The following is a 22,141-nucleotide window of genomic DNA, read 5'->3' as shown; positions in this document are numbered from 1 at the left end:
TAGCATTACTGAGTTCTGTAAAAAAAAAAAAGCAGGGTAGCTTGGGTGTTGGCATGTCTTTAGTCCTAGCACTTGGGAGGCAGAGGCAGGTAGATCTCAGAATTCAAGGCCAGCCTACAGAGTGAGCTCCAGAATACCCAGGGCCACACAGAGAAACCCTGTTTCAAAAATCAAAACAAACAAACAAACAAAACAAAACAACAACAACAAAACCACCAAACAAACATCTGAGCAAACCATAATGAACAACCCAGTAAGCTGCTTCCTTCCATGGCCTCTGCATCAACTCCTGCCTCCAGGATCCTGCCCTGCTTGAATTCCTGTCCTGACCTCCTTTGATGATGAATTGTGGAAGTGTAAGCCCAAGTCCTTTCCTCCTCAAGTTGCTTTGGCCATGGTGTTCTACCGTAGCAATAGTAACCCTAGCTAGGATAGGGTGGTACTGCTGAGTTAATGCTGTGTTGAGGCTACCCACCTCACCAGCTTCTCTTCAAAACACAAAACACCTAGCTGCCCAGAGCACCTGCTCACCTCTTTCCACTCTGCTAAACAGCATCCCTATTACAAATGAGGACATAATTCTGGGTTGCTAGACTCCCTGTGTCTAAATATCACAACTAAGAGGTAGCATATGTCTTTACCCTTTCTGGAAAATATGAGTGGGAACTAAATTCTGGGCAAAGCAATACCAAGCACTGAAAGTCTCTGGCCTCCCCAGAGCCAAATCACAATGGCCCTATACACACCCCCAATCCCATGCCTGAATATGGAGTATGGGTATCTTCTCCTCAGTCCAACCTCCCTAGTAGTCCCATTTAATTTCTTGGAAAATGTTCAGAGCCCAACAGCACACAGAAGCTGGATAATGCATCCATCCACAATGCCTCTGCTTCCAGGAACGCACTCAATAAAAAAGAGCCATCACATAATCATGTTCAAAGAGTCACAGAGAACAGAAAAAAAGAAAGCTCAGGCAGGGTGGCTTGGTATCAAGTCCATTTGTAGACTGAAGCTAGAGATGAATTCCCAAAGCAAAGACAATGCCCCATCATCACTGCTGACTCCCACCATGACATAATCTATTTGTAAAATGTTGCTTTGAAATTCAAGTATTTAACATTTTTATCCTATAAGTCTCCCTATCAATGTAAACATTAACATCAAATTCCCAGCCAGTTATTCACACTTTTAAATGCCATTTAAACACTTTTTAAAAATGAACAATTTGTGAAACTTTTAAAGTAGAACTTCAATTTAAGCCAGGTAGTGGTGATGCACACCTTTAATCTCAGCTCTTGGGAGGCAGGAGGCAGGCAGATCTCTGAGTTTGAGGCCAGTCTTGTCTAAAGAGAGTTCCAGGACAGCCAGAACTACACAGAGAAACCCTGTCTTGAAAAAGCAACCCTCCCCCCAAAAAAGGAATTTCAATTTAAAACCATAAAGAAAAAAGGTAATTTATCTTTTGAGTTCAGTCATTTAAACCTTAGCTCACCAAAATCCATTGTGCTGTCAACTAATACTATAAGTTTTAGAAAAAGGCAGTATGGGTGCTGGAGAGATGGCTCAGTGGTTAAGAGCACTAGCTGTTCTTCCAGAGGTCCTGAGTTCAATTTCCAGCAACTACATGGTGGCTTGAAACCACCCATAATGAGATCTGATGCAGTCTTACGGCCTGCAGTTATACATACAGGGAGAACACCATATACATAATAAATCAATAAAAAAAAAGTGATAGGCAATATGAAGTCAGGATGCAGATGAGCAACAGGCTGGTCTATGGGATTTGACTGACATATCCTAACAACCGCCAACTGTGCTAAAAGACGAGACATGATATATTAGCTAAATCAGGGATGATGCTATTTCCACCAAGCTTTTTCCACAACATCAGTTTTGGGGCAGTTATTGCCATGCATCAACTGGCTAAAGCAAGTTACAAAAGAAAAGAGAGAAAACACAAGGGCATCCAACTTTGCAGTTTTGAACTTTGGCACTGAGAAATCCAGGAAGTGGCTACAGCCATTTTTCCCAGAAGGTAGGAGCACACATTATTTTGCATACACTTTCAGGAGAACTTTGATACCAGGGAGCCCATTCAAGGGTCCTAAGTTGAAAAGATGGCCTAAATAAAGGTCAAATTACAAAGTCAGTTCTATCACTACCAGGAGTTGAAAGGGTCAAAAGAAGCCACTGTGCAACAAGTCATTTTATGCTACCTTACTTATTTTCACCTTGGGAAAGAGGTATTATCATCTCCTTTCCCAAATAGGGAAAGTTATTTCCAGAGATGAAACAACTCACTTCACACCCTATGTTTGCTGTTTACTGGCTCATAATCACAAACTGAAGAATTACAGAATCAGGTATATATCCTATAGATCTTCCATAATGGAGTTTTCACTTAAGTGTTTCATTAACATGATTAACTTATCTACATATTTCTTCTCAATTTAACTTCACTGATAAAAACAATCCATATAGATTTAATTCCACAAAATCATTTGTTGGCAGGAGATAATCTTAAGACAATGGTAAGCAGGGCGTTGGTGGCACACACCTTTAGTTCCAGCACTAGGGAGGCAGAGGCAGGCGGATCTCTGTGAGTTCGAGACCAGCCTGGTCTACAAGAGTTAGTTCCAGGACAGCCTCCAAAGCCACAGAGAATCCCTGTCTCGAAAAACCAAAAAAAAAAAAAAAAAAAAAAAAAAAAAAAAAGACAATGGTAAAAGTCCTGACAATGTCAAGAGAAAGTACAGGTCTGTTCCATTGGGTTTTTTTTGTTTTGTTTTGAAGGGTTAAGCTGGGTGTGTTTAGATGCATACATTTATGTGGGGAAGTTAACCAAAGATGTCAGTTCCTCTGGAGCTATCCACCTTAGTTTTTTGTTTGTTTTCGGTTTTTCAAGACAGGGTTCTCAGTGTAGCCCTGTAGCCCTGGCTGTCCTGGAACTCACTATGTGGACCAGGCTGGCCTCAAACTTAAGAGATCCACCTGCCTCTGCCTCCCAAGAGCTGGGATTAAAGGCATTCACCACCACTGCCCACTTCACCTTTTTTCTTTCTTCTTCTGTCTCTCTCTCTCTCTCTCTCTCTCTCTCTCTCTCTCTCTCTCTCTCTCTCTTTCTCTCTCTCTCTCTTTCTTTTTTGAAACATGCTTTCTCACAAACCTGTAGCCCACCAAATGGACTAGACTGTCTGGACAGGAAGCCCCAGGGATACCCCTCCCTCCTTCTCAGCAGTGGGATTTAAAGCATGTTCCAACAGGCATGCTTTTGGTGGGGAATGGCTGGGTAATGTGGGCTCTAGGAATCAAACTCAGGTCCTCAGCCTTGCATAGTAAGTGTTTTACCAACACAAACTATTTCCCTGGCCTTTTTTAAAGGTCAAGGTAGCCCCAATCTTTCATTAAGATTGGACTTTCAGTCACAAATGAAGAACTGCCTGAACTAACTTCAGTCTTTATTCAAATTATACAAGCCTAAATTCCAGCCAACCTGATAACTGAGCATCTTTCAAATGAAGAGCAGCTTTAAAAGGCATAAAGCATATAGTAGTACACACTTTTAATCCCAGAGCTCTAGAACTCTGGAAGCAGAGGCTGGAGATCTACACAGTGAGTTACAGGACAGTAAGAGTTACATAGGGAGACCTGCCCAAAACAAACAACAAAAACCACCCACAACAACCTCTAACCCTCTAACAAACTCTAACAGATTGGTAATACAAGCAGGTTCATGACCCCCTTTAGCCTTCTGCAGGTAGCTACGAGATTTTAGAGCTTTATGAAAACCCTCTTGAGTATATTCCCATTAGGAGATATGAAATAGAACAAAAATGGGTTCAGCCACTAAATTTTGTTGAGCCTCGGAGATCAAGGCGTTCAGAGAAACACATCTGTCCTGTACAGGGAATTACCTATAATCTGTATCCTGTGTTAGAGACGTAGAAGCCATTTAAGGGAAATCCATCCACACCAGGAATGAAAACTAAGAGCAAGAGTGATTATGATTAGGTCCTTAAAGCTCTAGTCTACCGCTTCCTACGAGGGTTGCCACCTAGTGATTTTAATTTTTCAAGCCCAGGCAGACTGCCAAGTCAACACTAAAACCGGACTAACAACTGATTTTTCCTATTGCAACATCACCAACTAGTCCTGTGTTTTCCCTCTGCCCTCAAACAGCACAGCAATTCTCACTGAAAATCAGCTAATTTGCTCTACAATCCCTTCCAACTGGAAGCACTCCTAGGGCTGCCACCAGTGTTATTCTTCTTGGCAATACCAACAGACCAAGTGGCCAGCTGAAAAAAGCCAAAGCAGGGAAAGGAAGAAAAGGTAAGAGCTAAAACCTGCAGCAACTGTGACTATAGTGTAACGAGCCAGTTCTGCATTTAGAAATCCAGCTGCCAAAGTTCTACTTCTTGGGCCCTGAACAAAACTCTGCCAAAATAAACAGCTACAGGTGAGAAATCAAATTGCACACGCATATGTAAACTCTGTACTCTGTATCCCAAACTTGACTCAAGGCCATGACCTTTCTCATCATCCAGTGCCCAGCTAGCATTAGGATTCACAGAAAAGGGAACTGTCAATCTAATCCAGCTACCTAACCTGACTTTCATTGACAGAATACCTTTAGCCACCTAAAGTAGCCTTCCACCAAACAGCTAAAGGTAGTAGAAATTCTGGATTTCTGTGTCCTTATCTGGCAGAGCCAAATAATCACACAATTCCTACAGAGTACACTCTTGGTTGTGACAATCTTACAGCAGCATCCTAAGCTTTTGCTTTAAATCCCACACAAACAAGAAAACGGGGATAAAATACTTTGATTTTTAAAGTTCAAATGTCCAGGCGTGGTAGGCCATGCCTTTGGTCCCTCTGCTTGGTGGACAGAAGAAGGCAGATCACTTGAGTTCGAGGCCAGCCTGGTCTACAAAGCTCATTCTGGGACAGTCACGGTTACACAGAAAAAAAATTGTCTCAAAAAAACCCCCCAAAACCCAAAATAAAATAATAATAATGTTCAAAATTCACTCTTTGCCTTAAGAAACCCAGGGTTCGTCAAGGTTTCTTCTCAAACTTGTGTGGAACTACTTTTCAATACTGAGAAGAACTCTTTCCTCCTGGGGTGCTTTCCAAAACAAGGTCTGAACTGAAGGGTCTGAACTGAAAAGATGTAGGTTAAATTTCCTACAGGTTTACTATGTCCATCATTTTGAATTGCTGTTCTTATTGCACCCAGGTTTCTAGAGGGGATCCAGTTCACTGCCCATTACAGGGAACCCCTAGATACTAGACTTTCTCAAATGTTCTATCCACCCCCTTCCCTCCTCTTCAGCAGCATCCACAATGTGGCAAGCAGGGAAGGTGGGCAGAAGCAACAAGAAAACTTCCCCAGGGTTGGGTACAAACTCCACCAGGGGGGCTGGACTCACCTTCCCGACAGAGCCCCATGACTTCGCGGTTTTTCCCAAACTCCTTGAAACTTTCATCCAATTCGGTCCCTAGGAGATACACACACACAGGAGGAGGGGAGAGGCAGGTCAGTGGCCAGGAGTGTGACGCACGATCACGCACGCATAGGGTAGGTGTGGGCACCTCTGCGTTCCACACCCAGCAAAAGATAGCATCTCTGACCCCCCAAGGGGGCGGGTCACAGGACACGGCGCGGGGAAGTGGAGCGGGGCTGGAGTGGGGGAGCGGGGGGCGTGGGGAACGGGGAGGCGTGGACACTCACCATCCTTCCCAGGAAGTTTGGAAGCTTCCACCCACAGATTCCACGACTGTCCCAGCATCGCTTCGGGACTGGGCAGGGGCCTGCGCTCCCCCACCGTCGCCATGGCGGCGGCCGTGGTGGCGGCGGCCCCGGAGCCGCCGTCCTCCGGCCGTGGGGCCGCCGCGGCGGGTGCTGCCGCTGGGGCTGCAGAGGCTGTGGCGGCTGCTGCTGCTGCTGCTGCTGCTGCTGCCGGGCGGCCGCTGCTCCGCCCGCCGCGCGGCGCGGCTCCCCCCTGACGTCATCCGCGGCCCGCTCCGACATTCTTTCCGCTCCTACAATGTAACAAAAAGGGGGAAAAGAGTGGCGCGGGGGCAGCTTTTAAGGAGGCGCCGCGGAGTTCCGGCGGCGTGCGCGGCCCGCAGGCCGGTGCTGCTGACAGCCCCCGGCCCCCCCGCCGCGGCCCCCGCCCGGGCGCAAAGTCCGCGGCGCAGCTGGCTTTCGCTTTCGCCTCCTGCGGCCCTCGTAGGGCGCCGGCTGCGGCCGCCACTGCGGCGCTGGCTACCCGGCCCGGCCGGCCCGCCTGCCTCGGGACGCCAGCGCCGCGACCACCCTACCGCGGCCTCGGCCCGCCCGCTGCCTGCGGCCGCTCGCATCCCGGCCGGGCCTGCCGGCAGCCCCGCTCCTTCCTTCCGTCCGCGCGTCCGTCCGAGCGGCGGCGCCCGGCCGGCTCCCTTAAGCGGAGGCGCCTCCTGTCGCCTCCTCCCCCTCGCCGGTCCCTCCCTCTCTGCTCGCTCCGGCGAAGTTTGCACGTCAAGCCCCCGGAGTGGAGCCAGGGCGAAGTCGGAAACGCAGCCACCTATGGAAGAGCCGGCCGGTCGGCCCCGGCGCAGCGACTAGTGCGTCGCCGAGGCCCTCCCTCCTGAGCCTCGGGCACCAGTGCTTCTCTCTGAGCTCGCGGGCAGCTGCACAGTAGCTGAAGCATGAATGGGAAGCCGCCACTGCGTGGCGGCCCAGCAACTAAGGAGCCACCGTCAAGTGTGAAAATGCCGCCCAGGTGTTAGCTCAGGTGTGGGCCTCAAGCCCTTACTGCACATGAGAATCCTCACATGTGTACCTCGATGCCCACAACTGAAGGTCACACTGTGTGTCCTGGGAACTTGAATTTCTTCTTAAGCAAGAAGGGACCCACGAAATCAGTGTATCAGTTTGAGTTGTTAGTCTGTCACTATGGTGGTATTTCTTAGGATCAGATGAGAGCCCATGGTTTAGGGAATATAAAAAGAACAACTCTGTTCAGTCAGACTTTAATCACTAAATTAGGCACTAGCACATAAATCTAACACCCTCCCCTCAATATACACATACACATCTTTTGCTTAAGAGATGAACTGAGGATCATCAAACAACTAAAGCATTCGTCGCAGAGGACCCCACCAGGAGCCTATAGTAAATGTGAAAATTGGAGGCAAAACTGTATGTGATAATGTTTCACTCTTCTATCCAAAGCCTCTTGCTTACAGGTGCTTTCAAAACTAGGAGAGGAAGAGGTGAACTTTACTTACTGTTACTATTACTTGTCTTTAATCGAAAATATCTAGTAAGAGAGGCAACCAAGTTCTCAGTTGAAGAAATGTCTATTCACAAAAACCTTTAAAATATTTAAATGAAAACAAAAGTGATTGCAGAGCCAGGCGTGGTGGTGCACGCCTTTAATCCCAGCTCTCAGGAGGCAGAGGGAGAAGGATCCAGGACAGTTCCAGGACAGCCTGGTCTACAGAGTGAGTTCCAGGACAGGCTCCAAAGCTACAGAGAAACCCTGTCTTGAAAAGCAAAACAAACAAAAAATAATAACAAAAGTGAGTACGGAAACATAACATTTTCACAATATATTAAAATCAGGACTCAGTGAAAATGTTTTGATTTAGGTGCAAATTAAAAAGCTTGAGCTGGCTGGACAGTCGTGGTACACGCCTTTAATCCCAGCACTTGAGAGGCAGAGGCCTACACAGTGAGTTCCAAGGCAGGCTCCAAAGCTACAGAAAAACCCAGCCTCAAAAAAAAAAAAACCAAAAAAAGCAGGGAGGTGGTGGTACACGCCTTTAATTCCAGCACTCAGGAGGCAGAGGCAGGCCGATCTCTGTGAGTTCGAGGCCAGCGTGGTCTACAAAGCTACACAGAGAAATCCTATCTGGAAAACATCAACAAAAAAGCTTGAGCTGGGTGTGGTGTGGCAGTATGTGCCCAGAGTCCCCAGGTACTGGGAGTCTGAAGCAAGAGTAAGTGCATTGTAGTAGTTCCCAGCCCAAACTGAAAAACACAGTAAGAATTTGTCTTAAATAAATAAAGCATAAATACAATTTCTGACTAGACATATTTAGATATTAATATGTATTTTTCCCCTGGATTGCAAAGAAATCCAAAAAGCAAATCTGATGAGTGCTTATCAAGGACAGTTGTTCCTTGAACCCTCAGGCTTTACACCTACAGACTCTACTAACTGCAGGCTGAAAATATGCTTTTGATAATTTTAAAATTGTTATCTATACTGAACATGTATAGTTTTTAAGAAATTTCCCTACAGTGTTATAACTGTTCACATATAATTTACATTTTACTGAGTATTATAAGTAAGCCAGAGATGATCTGATATATATGGAAGGATGTATGTAGCTTACATGCCTTTTTATAAAAGGGACTTGAACACTTATCAATTTGGGTATCTGTGGGGGATCCTGGAACCTAATGCCAGGGGATAGATGTAACCAAAACTGATGGAGATAACTGGAAGATATATATATCTATATCTATATTTATATATAGATATAGATATATATATCTGTATATATATCTGTAAGTTTTAACTTCCTATATAAAAGTATCAATGAGAAAAATAAAAGGTTAAAAACACATTATTACCAGTTAATAATTCAACATAGCTTGTGTGTCTCCAATGCACATTCAAATTTTTCATTAATCCTGAATGACTGAAACATTTACCTGAATATTTCCCAAGATACAATACATATAATTTATTACTTTTAATTTTGTAATTCTACATTTAAGACAAAATTTGAATTCCTTGGAACTGCTCACTTAAAGCTTAGAAACACAACCATGTAAATACCAAGACCATAGCTATTTGATACTAAGAAAAAAAAAACCAAAAAACAAAACTTGGGTACCACAAGGAGCTTGCATCTTGAGTACAAATGCTGTGGTTACTGAAAGTATTGGGTGAGAATGAAAATAAAAGGAAGAATGGTAAACATGAAGTTTGGTCTCACTTCCTCAGTCCATTGCTTGAGTTTTCTACTTTCACAATGATAGAACTTCTAACCAATGAGGATCTATATGGCAATTTATAGTACTTCAATTTCTAATTTCTCCTTGATAATTTGTTTTCAAAGTTTTTTAACTGGTATACCAAAGCAGAACAGAGCTTAAAATTATAAGCACTAAATCTCAGCACCATGACAGTTAGTAAGCATTATAATAGCTATTGATCACCTACAAAGGACACGGGATATGCCAGAGGTTCTCTAGTGCATTGCTTCAACATTCTCTGTTGTATACCATCAAAGTTGTGTTATTTATAACCGAGAAAGATGCTAAGTGTGGTGGAATCCGTCTTTAATACCAGTAGTCAGTCTGATCTGTACAGTGAGTTCCAGAACAGCCAGTACTACATAATAGAGATAACTTCTCAAAAAATGAACCAATGAAACAAAACAAAAAACCCAACAAACAAGAGAAGGAAGGGGAGGTGGGGCTCCAAAGCCAGTCTCTTAGTGCTGAATTGATACCAGCTCTTTCACTTACAAATGTGCAACCTTGAGCAGGTTCCCTAGTATCCCAGTATGTCACTTTTCTAGTCTGTAAAGTTGAGATAAGGCCAGGTCCTTTGAAAGCACCAAGCTTAAATACTGTAAGTGACTTGCATAAGATTGAGTTCTTATCAAATGATATTTACTACCAAATGAAAGAGGATGTACTGACAAGCAGTTCCTGGAATTTCTGGGCCAGGTCCTCTTTGTCTTTACCATCCATCAAAAGCCCTAATACTTTCTAGAAAGGCAGAGTCTGGTATTATCCACAGCTGTTTTAGGTCTCCTAATTAGTAGTTTGAAGGAGTCACCAATGAAAGCAAAACGGAAAGTTGAGACAGTAAGAAAGTGTGTCTGCTATTCAAATGTTGGCAAGCTTTTGAAAGTATTCCTTATACAAAGAACATTGTTTGTGAACAATAATACAATAGAAATCCAAAAACTTACTTTTTCCTCTCAGGAAAGACACTATGACCTTGTTTCTAAATATTCCACCCACCCCCCATACTCACTCTCAAACTATAAAGAAAATGGCCCATACAAATCATACATTTTTTTTTTTTTTTTTTTTTTTTTTGGTTTTTCAAGACAGGGTTTCTCTGTGGTTTTGGAGACTGTCCTGGAACTAGCTCTTGTAGACCAGGCTGGTCTCAAACTCACAGAGATCCGCCTGCCTCTGCCTCCCGAGTGCTGGGATTAAAGGCGTGTGCCACCAACGCTGGCTACAACTCATACACATTTAATACACTGTTATGATATGCTAGTGTGTCTTGTACAAAATCAATACTTCTAATACCTTAGTACCTGCCTATACATTAAATGATACATATTTTATAAGATTTGAATAAGGAGGTTGCAATTTACCAAGCAGTTCCTGATTGCTTACTACATGTTAAGGCATCAAGGTAAAAATAATTTCATAGAATAAACAAAAAATGAACAATTAAGCATTTATCAAAACATCTATATTAAAAGCTGCCCATACCAATCAGAATGTACACAGCTTAAAAATAAAACTGCAGTTGAAAGCCCTATCTGCTCTTCCAGAGGATGTGGGTTCAATTCCCAGCACCCATATGGAGGCTTGAGTTCAGGTGATTTTATGCTCTTTTCTGGCTTCTGTGGGAACCAGGCAGGAATATGTACATATATAAAAATAAATCTTTTTTTCTTAAATGCTGCCAAATTCTGACCATTTCATCCCTTCAAAGACACATTAAAGAAAGAAAAAGCAGGCCCTTCACTTTCCAAGTGAGGGGCATTCCTAGGAGGTGCAGGCCTAACACCACAGTCTATATTACAACTCTCGTCGAGGTAAACTCACCCACACATGGTTCATTCAAAGTGTCATAATGCACAGTAAGACAGAAGCAGAAGTTCATCTGCCCACCTTCTGTACACAGTGTAAAAGAGTCTGAACCTCCTAAAACATACTAAAATTCAAGAGCTTGCACAAGCAGTTTTATTCTGGGAAACCACTAGTCCCAATACAATATTTTAATAAACCTGGAGAGCAGTAAGCTAAGTATATTTATGTATGAGCTCACAGGGTAGGTAATAGAGATACTTTATTATCAACTTCAAAGGTTTCGAGTTATTTGAGTAACAAGAAAATCCCATTTGCCGAATTAGGACTGCCTTGCCTTTTTTTTTTTTTTTTTTTTTAATTCCACTAAAATATACAGAGCATTTTCTTGTTCCTCTGGCAAGACCTTTCTTCCTTCTGTCTTCACCAGAGTGCCTGGGCTCTGCTCTGTGTGAGGGGTCCCTCAGGCCTTTCCTTAACTGTGCTCTCTCTAGTGATGGACCTTTGCAGCAACACTAGTCTAGTAGAGGGGAAAAGGTGTCTAAATTCAATTCACTAGCTCAATAGTCAGGATTGCTGACAAGCAAGTAGAAATTTAGAAATAGTAAGGAAAATTACAACAGTATAGACAGAAAGGTGATATCTTTCTGAAGACTTAACCTGTATTCATACTCATTGCTTACTACAGTTCAAAGCCTTTATTTGGTTGGTCTTCTTACGTGTGTGTGTGTGGGGGGGGGTATACTAATACCACAGAAACAGTCATCAATTAGAGCAAACTCCTTAATATGAGAGAAAAATTTAAAAGCACAAGTTTATAAATTATAACATAAAGGTAATTCACAAAATGTAATCAATAGTACCCAAATATTTCTAGATGATTAATAGCTACCTAAGTATAATGCTAACCCTGATTTGAAATCTTTAAAGTCTTTAGGTTGGATAATTTTTTAAAAAATAGAAGAGTTTAAGTTATGAAAACAAAATGGAAAAACTGCCCAACATTCAGCTATAACGTGGGACTCACTATCTCCTATGCAGTAAAATGCAGCGGCTGACACACTGTTAAGAACAATTCCCTATGTCACGTTATACTGACTAAGCTCTCACTGAACTGTGAGGCTCACCATCTAAAGGCCCAGCAGTAAGAGCACTGCCACTTTCCATCTGCATGGCTCTGGGGAAATCCCTTTACCTCTGTCTGTTTCTTTCTTTACAAAAGGAGTGGAGCAAAAGCAGGCACTTCAGAAGGAGCCTTGAGAAACCAGCAGTACCAAAGCAAACCACACCAGCTGTCACTCTTGCCAGCACCACATCTGTCCTATGGTAAGCCCCAATTTTATTCTGTCCACCTTGTATTTTTAGGTGGTTTTGCTGAAGTGTTTTACTTAACATCCATCCTTGCTCTCACACTTTGAGGGGTTCCCCATAGACTATAGAAATAAATAAACCGTAGATCATTCAAGGATCCCTATAGTCTGTCCTGCTTTAACTCTGCCACTTCAGTATATTCAGTTCCTTCTTGTAAGAATTCTATATCCCACACCAAGACGATACCTCAATAGCTTCCAAAGTGCTTCCACCTCCAGCTTTCTGGTCCTGTCTATGCTCATACAGGTCACGCCATCTAAAATATACCAGCTAAAATGCTACCAGCCAATCAAGTATATCCTGAAGTTTCATTTCTTTAAGAAACTGTCCTTATCTTCCCACTTCGAACATGGGAAATCAGCCCTACCACTAAATCACAGAGCTTCATAGGCAGGTCCACAGCACATGCTCTGAAATCACTGTAGCAATGAGAACAATACTTCAGTGTCCCACTGATGGAAAGTGCCTTTCCACATAAGGGAGGCACTTGGAACCTAGAACGTCCTTCCTCAAATTGTAATATGTAAATTGGTCCCCAAGCCGGTCAGAGGTGAACTCTTAAACAGTCTAGGTGTGTTAGTACAAGATGGACAGAATAGCACAAATGTTTCTTCCCTCTTTTCCTTGGCAAAGCTCAGGTATTGAGTCAGCAGAAAGCAAGGCATTCTGACTTCCCATTTTTCCTTTGTACCTTGATCCAGCAAATTATCTGGGTTTGTATTGCTTCTGAAAAAATAATTTGTTGAACAAAACTTGCATTCCCCTTTCTGCCCCAAGGTAGTAAATCTCTCCTAAAGTAGAAGTAAAAGGACTGGAGACTTGCAATTTTAGGTTATTTTTCAGTAGTGTGTGTTTGAGGAACTATATATGACTGTGGGACCCTGCTTTTCCCTTTTGGTAAGTGTACATGCTCACAAGCACACCACACACACACACACACACACACACACACACACACACACACACACACACACACAGTGTACATGCTCACAAGCACACACACACTCTCTTCTCATATAAAAAGTGAGGCCATAGGCCAGATATGGTGTTGCACACCTTTAATCCCAGCACTCAGAAGGTAGAGGCAGGTGGACTTCTGTAAATTACAGGACAGCCAGGGCTACATGATGAGACCTTGGAGAGGGGAGAGGAAAGAAGAGAAAGAAAAGATGGGGGCAGGGGAGAAAAGAGGAGGGAAGGTAAGGGAGATGAGGATGAGAATAAATCATACGAGAGTACCAATAATCCAAAGCTTTTTCCAGATGTACTAATCGTCCCGAACCGTTCTCATCAGAAATAAAGAATTTTAACACTCCTAAGGCCATCCAGTTTTAAGTGTTATCATCAATAGCTGAGAACAAAGGTTCAGACCTTCCTAGTTTGTAACTCAGATTCTCTTTTGATGTAAAGAAAAAGAACCTGGAGACTTTGATTCTTCCAGTGCCTACCCCTGCACACCCTGACTGTTCTACATGAAGAACTTCAAGAGCAGAGCAGCGGAACTGAAAACACAGGAAAATCTCCCTTCCAGTGCTTTCCAAAACTTCTTGCCTCTCTGCAGAAAACAAGCCTTCCTCACAAAACATGAGCATTTCCCAAATGGTTTCTGTGACACTAGCAGCAGAGTAGCAATCATAAATATGCTAGAATCTTATTCAAGTGTTTCTTGGAGAGAACCAAATAGAGATGTTGGATTTCATGATACAAATGCACCTTGAAGAAAGTGAGAGATAAAGCACCCACGGAGTGGATTTTTATCCTTGGGTTTTGTTGTTGGTTTATTACTTTATTTTTCAGGTTTTGAGACAGGGTTTCTCTGTGTAATCCTGGCTGTTCTGGATCTCACTCTGTAGGACAAGCTGGCCTCGAACATGCATGTACACACACACACACACACACACACACACACACACACACACACCATTTTTTAAAAAGAAGATATAAACAGAGTTTGTACCTACTAGGATAGCTACACTAAAAAAAGATAACCACTCGCAAAAAAATTCCATACATGGGTGGTAGGAATATAAATATCTTACAGCCACTTTGGGAAATAATAATATAAAAGTTACTCAAAAGCCTAAACAAAATTACCAAGACCCAGCAATTCTGCTTCCAGGTATATAAGAAAAGAATTGAAAGCATAGATTCAAACAGGCATTTAAAACCCAAAGTTTACTATCAACACTGTTTCTAATAGCCAAAATATGGGAACAACCAAGCTGTCTATCAATGGTTAATAATCAGATAAGCAAACTGTAATCTCTCCATAACTCATAGATGAACCTACAAATGCTAGCACACTGAGATGCCCCTGGGAAAGGCCCTTGATGCAAAGCCTGATAGCCTGAGTTAGTTCCCCAGATCCTTACATGGTAGAAGTGGACACCAAATCCTTCAAGTTGTCCTGTCGTCTCTACATGTGTTATGGCAAGTACTCATGTGCAAACACACACACATACACAAGTATTTTTCTAAGTGTAAATTAGGGAAAAAACATTACACCAAAGGAAAAACATAGGACACTAAAGTCACTGTTTTGCTCTGGACATGAACTGCGAGGGGTTTATGTGCTAAAAGGCTTGGTCCCGGGTACCTCAGCTCAAGGAGTCCACTGACCAGTTCACAGCTGAATGCAAAGGATGGAAACTATAGTTGGTGGGTAGTGCTCTGGGAGCATTTACCTGTCTCTGTCCCACTTCCTGGATTCTATACCATGAGCAACTTTGCTCTGAAATGTCCTCTAGGCATCATAATGTTCTATATCAGCACAGGCTCCTCAACAACGGACCCATAAAGCCATGGAATCAAAACCTCCTCCAGTATCAGGAACCAAAACAAATCTTTCCTCCATTTGTTTTTCTGAGTATTTGTCACAGCAACAGAATGCTAACATAATTACGATCATTATTATTATAATGTGAACTACTCAAAACAAACCACTGGAGAAGAAGGGAAGCTAGTTGTTTTCAGGGGCCTGAGAAGAGAAAATAAGGGGTCACTGTGTAATATGAATGGAGTCTCCCTTGGAGAGAGGCTAGAAGTATTGTGTAGAACTAGAGATAGCTGATGCCTACACAAGATTGTGATTATACTAAAAGCAAAACAAAATTATCAAACTGTGTTTTAAATAGTGTTTGAACTGCATGCCACAAGGTTATTTTTTTTTAAGCCCACATTTAAATTTGGAAAATTTCACAAAAGAATGTATGATTGACTTTGGTTGAAAAAGTTCTACAGAGTCAGGTCGTTGAAGGCACACACCTTCAATCCCAGCACTTGGGAGGCAGAGTCAGGGGGATCTCTGTGAGTTCGAGGCCAGCCTAGTCTTCAGAGCAGTGCCAGGACAGGCTCCAAAACTACAGAGAAACCCCGTCTCAATAAATAAATAAATTATTTTAAAAAAAAAGTTCTACAGAATCTTCACAACAGCTAAGGGCTAGAGGGAATAACAGTCCTGGAGCTCATCTCTGCCATTGCCTGCCTTAGGGGCAGGAGAAGGGCATAGTGTTTAGAACCACTAGTGCTTCTCAACCTTCCTAATGCTGCAACCCTTAAATACAGTTTCTCGTGTTATTGTAACCCCTAATCATAAAATTACTTTTGTTGCCACTTCATAGCTTTAATTTTGCTGTTAGGAATTATTAAGTAATATGTATGTGTTTTCCAATGGTCTTAAGCAATCCCTGTGAAAGGATTGTTCCACCCCTAAAGGGGTCTTGACCCACAGGTTGAGAACCACTGATCTACTATAACTGATTGCTGTCTGGAGCCAACGAATTAACAGGCTTACAAAGGACCGGAAGGAAGGCTTAGAGGTTAAGAGGCTTCTGCTCTTCTGTTACATAGTGGTTCACAACCATCACTCACTCAATTCCAAGGCATCTTACGCCCTCTTCTGGCCTCCATAAGTACTACATGCATGAGTACCCAGATGTACATGCATGTAAAACACCCATACACATAAATAGTAAAATAATTGGGGGAAAAAAGAGCTTAGAAAAGTGCTGCTACATAGTGCTCAGTAATGTTGGAAATTTTTATGTTTTATTATTTCATGATTTTTTAAAATGGTATCTCATACTCTTGTTTTTTGGATTTATTTATTAATACATAAAGCCCAGGGAGCCTCATGAAGTCCAAGGAAACTCAAATTCACTATGTTGCAAAGATGCCCTCACATTTCTGACACCACTGCTTCGACCTTACACATACTAGGATTACAGACATGGGTCATCATGATGCAACTCATTGTCCTCTAACAGAAGTCTGGGAAATTTAGTTTTTAACTTTTTTTTTTTTTTTTTGGTTTTTCGAGACAGGGTTTCTCTGTGGCTTTGGAGGCTGTCCTGGAACTAGCTCTTGTAGACCAGGCTGGTCTGGAACTCACAGAAATCCACCTAGCCTCTGCCTCCCGAGTGCTGGGATTAAAGGTGTGTGCCACCAACGCCCGGCTAGTTTTTAACTTTTTGTTGTTTTTACAAATAAAAGTACAGCATGTGATACTGAAGTCCAACAAAAAGAAGTGGAAAGACAACCAAGACAAAAACTTTAAAGCAATGTGCAAATTATCATATGCCCATGCCGGGCGTTGGTGGCATACGCCTTTAATCCCAGCACTCGGGAGGCAGAGGAAGGTGGATCTCTGTGAGTTTGAGGCCAGCCTGGTCTCCAGAGCGAGTGCCAGGATAGGCTCCAAAGCTACACAGGAGAAACCCTATCTCGAAAAACCAAATAAATAAATAAATAAATAAAAACCCAAACAAAAACAACAAAAAAAATTATCATATGCCCACACCAGTGAAAAGGTAATGAAGACACAGGTATGCACAGAAAGAGGGCAGAGGAAAGCACGAGGGGGCGGGGGGGGGGGGCACAAGCCTTAGCTTGTCTCTGTGCAGAGATCAGTGCTGGTGACTCTAGACTTACGGAAGCAGCATAACAAACTTTAATTCCTTACACTTAAAGGGACTTCATATACTGTTTATATTTTAAACAATATACTCTTATAATCAGACCCTTCCAAAAGCTGTTTTGTAAAAGGAGAAACTAAGTTTGAGGCTCTGTTGCATGGCCACAAAGCTCCACCCAGTGAACAGCAATAGCATGGTTTCATAGACTCAGAAGCCCCTTTTCTGTCCTCAAACACAGCTTTTAACTTGTACGGTTGCCAAAGACCATGTTTCCTTTAGTTCCCTTATCCCTTGTACTGCAGTGCTTTCCAGCTGCTGACCTGGCTGAATGCCCTGGCTTGGCCCAGTGTCCTTCACTACCCAACTCAGCCTGTCTACCTCCTCACCCCATTCCCTCTTACAAACTCTATTCTAGTTAAGCCAACTATATCCAGGATATAAACTATTCAGCCACGAAGATTTTATAACTACCATTGTCTTTTTATTTCTTTATACATTCTCATATTCTCTCTCTCTCTCTCTCTCTGTGTGTGTGTGTGTGTGTGTGTGTGTGTGTGTGTGTGGCGGGAGGGGGGGTGCATGCAGGTCTGTGTGCCTTGAAGGCCACAGGTTGCTGTTGGGTGTCTTACTCTATCACTGTCCACTCACCATTTCAGCTAAGACTTCCTGGCCAGCAAAGCCTAGAATTTGCCTGTCTCCACACCCCAGCACTAGATTGCAGGCACACACTGCTTCACCTGGCTTTCTGCATGTTTGCTGGGGATCCTAATTGAGAACTTTGATTTACCAATTGGCCCATCTCCCCAGTTCTACTATCATCTTTTATTTATTTATTTAGGATTGTGGTGAAATTCACATAAAATAAAATTCACCATTCTATCCATTTTAAAAAGTAAAATTTAGGGGCTGGAGAGATAGTTCAGCAGTTAAGAGCACTGACTACTCTTCCAGAGGACTCAGATTCAATTCCTGGCACCCATGTGGCAGCTCACACCTGTCTGTAACTCCAGGATCTAACACCCTCACAGACATACATACAGGCAAAACACCAATAAAATAAAAATAAATTTTTAAATGTATAATTTAAAGGCATTTTATTACATCCACAGTGTAGTGCAACCAACATCATGATGTTCCTCAATATTTTACCACCCACAAGGAAACCCCAAGCCCATAAAGATACTTTTCAAACTTCCTCTGTCACTGAGAAATCCTACCTCCATGGAAGTGCCTGTTTAAGACATCTCATGTGAATGGAGCCATGCAATACTTTAGTTTCTGGCTTTCTTCATCTAGCACAATTTTTCAAGATATCAATGTGGAGTATATGTCAGTATTTTGTTCCTCTTAGGACTAAATAATACAGTAGTTCCTCTGGTCCTTAGTTTCACTTTCTATGGATGCAATTACTAGCAGACAACCTCCATTTAAAAATAAATGGAAAATTGCAGAAATAAACAACTTATAAGTTGTAAATTGTGTACTATTCTGAGTGATGTAATGAAATATCCAATTACCCCTCAACAGCATGCCCAGGGTGAGACTCACCCCTTCATTCAATAGATACACATTGTATATACTACTTGCCTGCTAGTTCTACAACTGAGGTATCAAGCTATTGATGCAAGCAGAATTTCAGAACATAATTTAGTCTGACTCCAACAATTTTATCTTCTAACATAAGGCATTTATGTCTTAGGAATCACTGAAGAAGACCTTATGGTATAGATTGCATCCCTTATCAATTTTGGAGGTCTAGAAACTACGATAGCCTCTGTATAATTAGGCTCACTGTTTTTATCTTGCTATTTGTAGCCTATCTTACTATACCACAGTGGCCCCAATGATTCTATTAACAGAGAATTGACATTGGTCCTGGCTTCTCTTGGAATAAAAGCTAAAGCCCATCTATGGTCTCTAAGGGCAGACTCTTGTTACCTGCCTGCCTTCATGCACTACCACTCTCTTCCTGGCGCTCACCCGCAGCCGCCTCTTCTGTCTCCTTACAGTCTATGCATACTTCTGCCCTCATTCTTTCCATCAGCTGCAGTATCCCTGCCAGGGAACTCAACAGCTTACTCTTTTAGCATCAATGGCCAAGTGTCACATTCTCAGAGACATACCCTGCTCACTGCCAATGAAAAAGTCAGGCCCCACCTTGTACAATACTTGCCATCCTCCTAATCCTGCCTTATCATTCTTACAGTCATCATTTAATACAAGAAATACTGTATTTACTTGTGTTTGCTGTTTTCTATCATTGCCCTGCCACTGAAGGGTAAAGTATAGTACAGCCATTGTAGAAACAAGATAAGAGGGTTCTCAAAAACATTTAAAAAAATTACCATATGCCTTAGAAAAACTAAAACCCAGCAGGGAAACACCAAACCTTGTACTCAATGTCCAACATCTGGGGTGAAGGAACCAGATGGGTATAGTCCCTCCCTCCCCCACAGCTTTTTGCTGCCTGTAATAAGTACTCTCTGTCTTTTTTTTTTTTTTTTTTTTTTTTTTTTTTGGTTTTTTGAGACAGGGTTTCTCTGTGTAGCTTTGGAGCCAATCCTGGCACTTGCTCTGGAGACCAAGCTGGCCTCCAACTCAGAGATCTGCCTGTCTCTGCCTCCCAAGTGCTGGGATTAAAGGCATGTGCCACCAACACCCGGCCAGGACTCTCTGTCTTAGACCAGCTCAATTCCATGCCTGTAGCTTTCCTCAGCAGACATCCCGAGGTTCTGACATCTCCAATATCCTAGGATCTCCAAGGAAACTTGGTCTTTGTCTTCAAAGTTTCATGCAGTAGACACTCGAGATCTTCTTGCAGGGGATTCCACTGGGCCTCACACTCCCTGCTCTCAGCATGTCTCAGAAACTATGGTGTAGGACTCCATGACTCCCTCAAATCTTGTGTCTTCCATGCTTACAAAACCAGTACCACATGGGTGACACTGTCAAGTTCTGCTGCCAGCTTAGGATGGATCATCATGGCCACACTGAACCAGAGTTGCATCAGCCTTCAAATGCTAACCCTGGGAAGACACTTCCTCTGAGGGGTGTTTTCAACTGAGAACCCTTTCTACAGCATTCTCAATGGGGCTGTCTCCTTCAAACAAATTTGCATGTTCACTAGGTGGATCCTTCACTGAGCAGTCCTGTCCTTGAGGCACCTTTCCTTAACCACAGAGCCATCTCTCTGGCCAATCAAAGCACCTTTCTTACTTCCAGTGTATCAAGAGTTGTTAATGGTACTAATCTCTTTAATGACTACAACTATTCTCAAACTGACTGGTCCATTAACTATAAACATTAAACTGGAAACTACACACAGAGTTGTCATCATTCTGTTCCACCTGTTGCTCTTCCTCACTGTAAATCTGGAGTGAGTACTGAGCACAGCCTGAATGGTAGCCTATCTTGAAATTTCCTCTGTCAAACAAATTGTTCCGTTACTTTTCATGTCAGCCTCATACAAGTTCTCAGAACACAAGCAAAACGAAGTCAGATTCTTTGCATGAATATAACATGAACGGTCTCTAGCCAAGTTCCATCCAGGGTCCTTGTTCCTTTCTGAAACCACAACCATGCTTCCACTGTCTGCTTTTCTCTCAGCATTCTGGTCTCCCATTCCCACCAAAATGGCCCAGTGATTTCTGCTTGTATCATTCTATGGAATGAGGAAAGGAAGAGTTTTTTGTTTTGCTTTGTTTCATTTTCCACCTTACAGCTTCAGATATATAGTCCACTGCAACACAGAAGAAATGGTGGCAGTCACGGAAGCTGGTCACAGATGCCATCTCTGCAGCCTGCTTGTTTTCTCCTTTTGACTCAGTCCTGGACCCCACCCTTGGGATTCTGCTGCCTACACTCTGGATGGGTCTTCACACTAGTTTAACCCAGATACAGACTCTCCCTCACAGGCATGCCCACAGGTATATGTACTCATTGACTCTGGGTCCTGTCAAAATGAGAACGTCAGCCACCACATATGTAGTGAGTTGACATGAAGACAGAAGGGAGTAAGTCACAGGAAATATCTCATGTATTTCTGGAACCTAAAGAATGTTGAACTCAACAAATGATGGTGATTTCCAAACATCCTCAAAGTTAGGAGTAATGTCAATTAAAGAATACAAAATGTTGGCTAAGTGAAAATGATTCTATAATGTAAGGATGCCTGAAAACTGTTAAAACAGGGTTGGACATTTTGACACAAACTTTAATCTCAGCACTCAAGGGCAGCCTGGTCTATACAGGTCAGCAGGAGCTACACAGTGAGGCCCTGACTTAAAAGCAAAAGCAGAGAAAGGGGGGAGGGGAGACACAGAAAAAAAAACTGCTAAGACAATAGATCTTAAATAATTTCAATATAAAATGAAGATCAACTATGGTGGCAACATTAACTCAATTTAGTCAGTTCAATGTATGTATTTCAAAATAATATACAGTATGTAACAAATACATGCAACTTTTATTTATTGGCTAAAACTGTGAATTCAGTAAGAGGACCTTGTATTCTTTTGGATTAACAAGTCACCATTGTGCCTAAAAGATATCATAACACATCAACTGCCCCTCTGTAAATACTGCCTGATAGAGAGAAAGGGACTGGGGTTAGGACTCCTGCACATGAAGAAGCCACCACTTCAGACTGGCCTTGGACGTAACAGTTCTCACAGGTCCATCGGGCCCACGTGACTGTTTTCTGTTTGCCCAGTACACTTCTAAGTGTGTGATGCTTCTTCCTTGTTATTTACTTGCTGGTATTATATGAATCTTTCCCACAGCATCATATAATGCTTCCATCAGTACAATATTCAAGAGTGTAAGTCATATAGTCCGTGGAATAGCTCCTACCCTCCTCTTCTTTCTCAAAAGATAATCTCTCTGTGCACAGTAGGATCTGGTAAACATCTCTACATCAGGAGCTTCTCCGGTATTTTTTTTCAAATTTTTTTCCTCTCCGACCCCACTACCGCCAGTGGCCAGCCACAATACAGAAAGAGCCCTATCCCCT

The 22,141-nt window shown here is 42.6% G+C and overlaps 1 protein-coding gene across 1 annotated transcript in view; it reads right to left on the bottom strand.

Annotated features, from left to right (window-relative positions):
• Atxn7 (ataxin 7) overlaps positions 1-22,141 on the bottom strand; it is a 135,516-nt gene that overhangs the window by 79,071 nt on the left and 34,304 nt on the right. Inside the window, 3 exon segments of the mRNA XM_035452158.1 lie at positions 5,436-5,504; positions 5,738-5,893; positions 5,896-6,048. Coding sequence (XP_035308049.1) covers positions 5,436-5,504; positions 5,738-5,893; positions 5,896-6,037 — 367 coding nt within the window. The 5' untranslated portion in view covers positions 6,038-6,048.

The sequence above is a fragment of the Cricetulus griseus genome, assembly GCF_003668045.3.
Source record: "Cricetulus griseus strain 17A/GY chromosome 1 unlocalized genomic scaffold, alternate assembly CriGri-PICRH-1.0 chr1_1, whole genome shotgun sequence".
NCBI classification, from domain to species: domain Eukaryota; kingdom Metazoa; phylum Chordata; class Mammalia; order Rodentia; family Cricetidae; genus Cricetulus; species Cricetulus griseus.
This window is presented reverse-complemented; position numbering and strand designations above follow the sequence as displayed.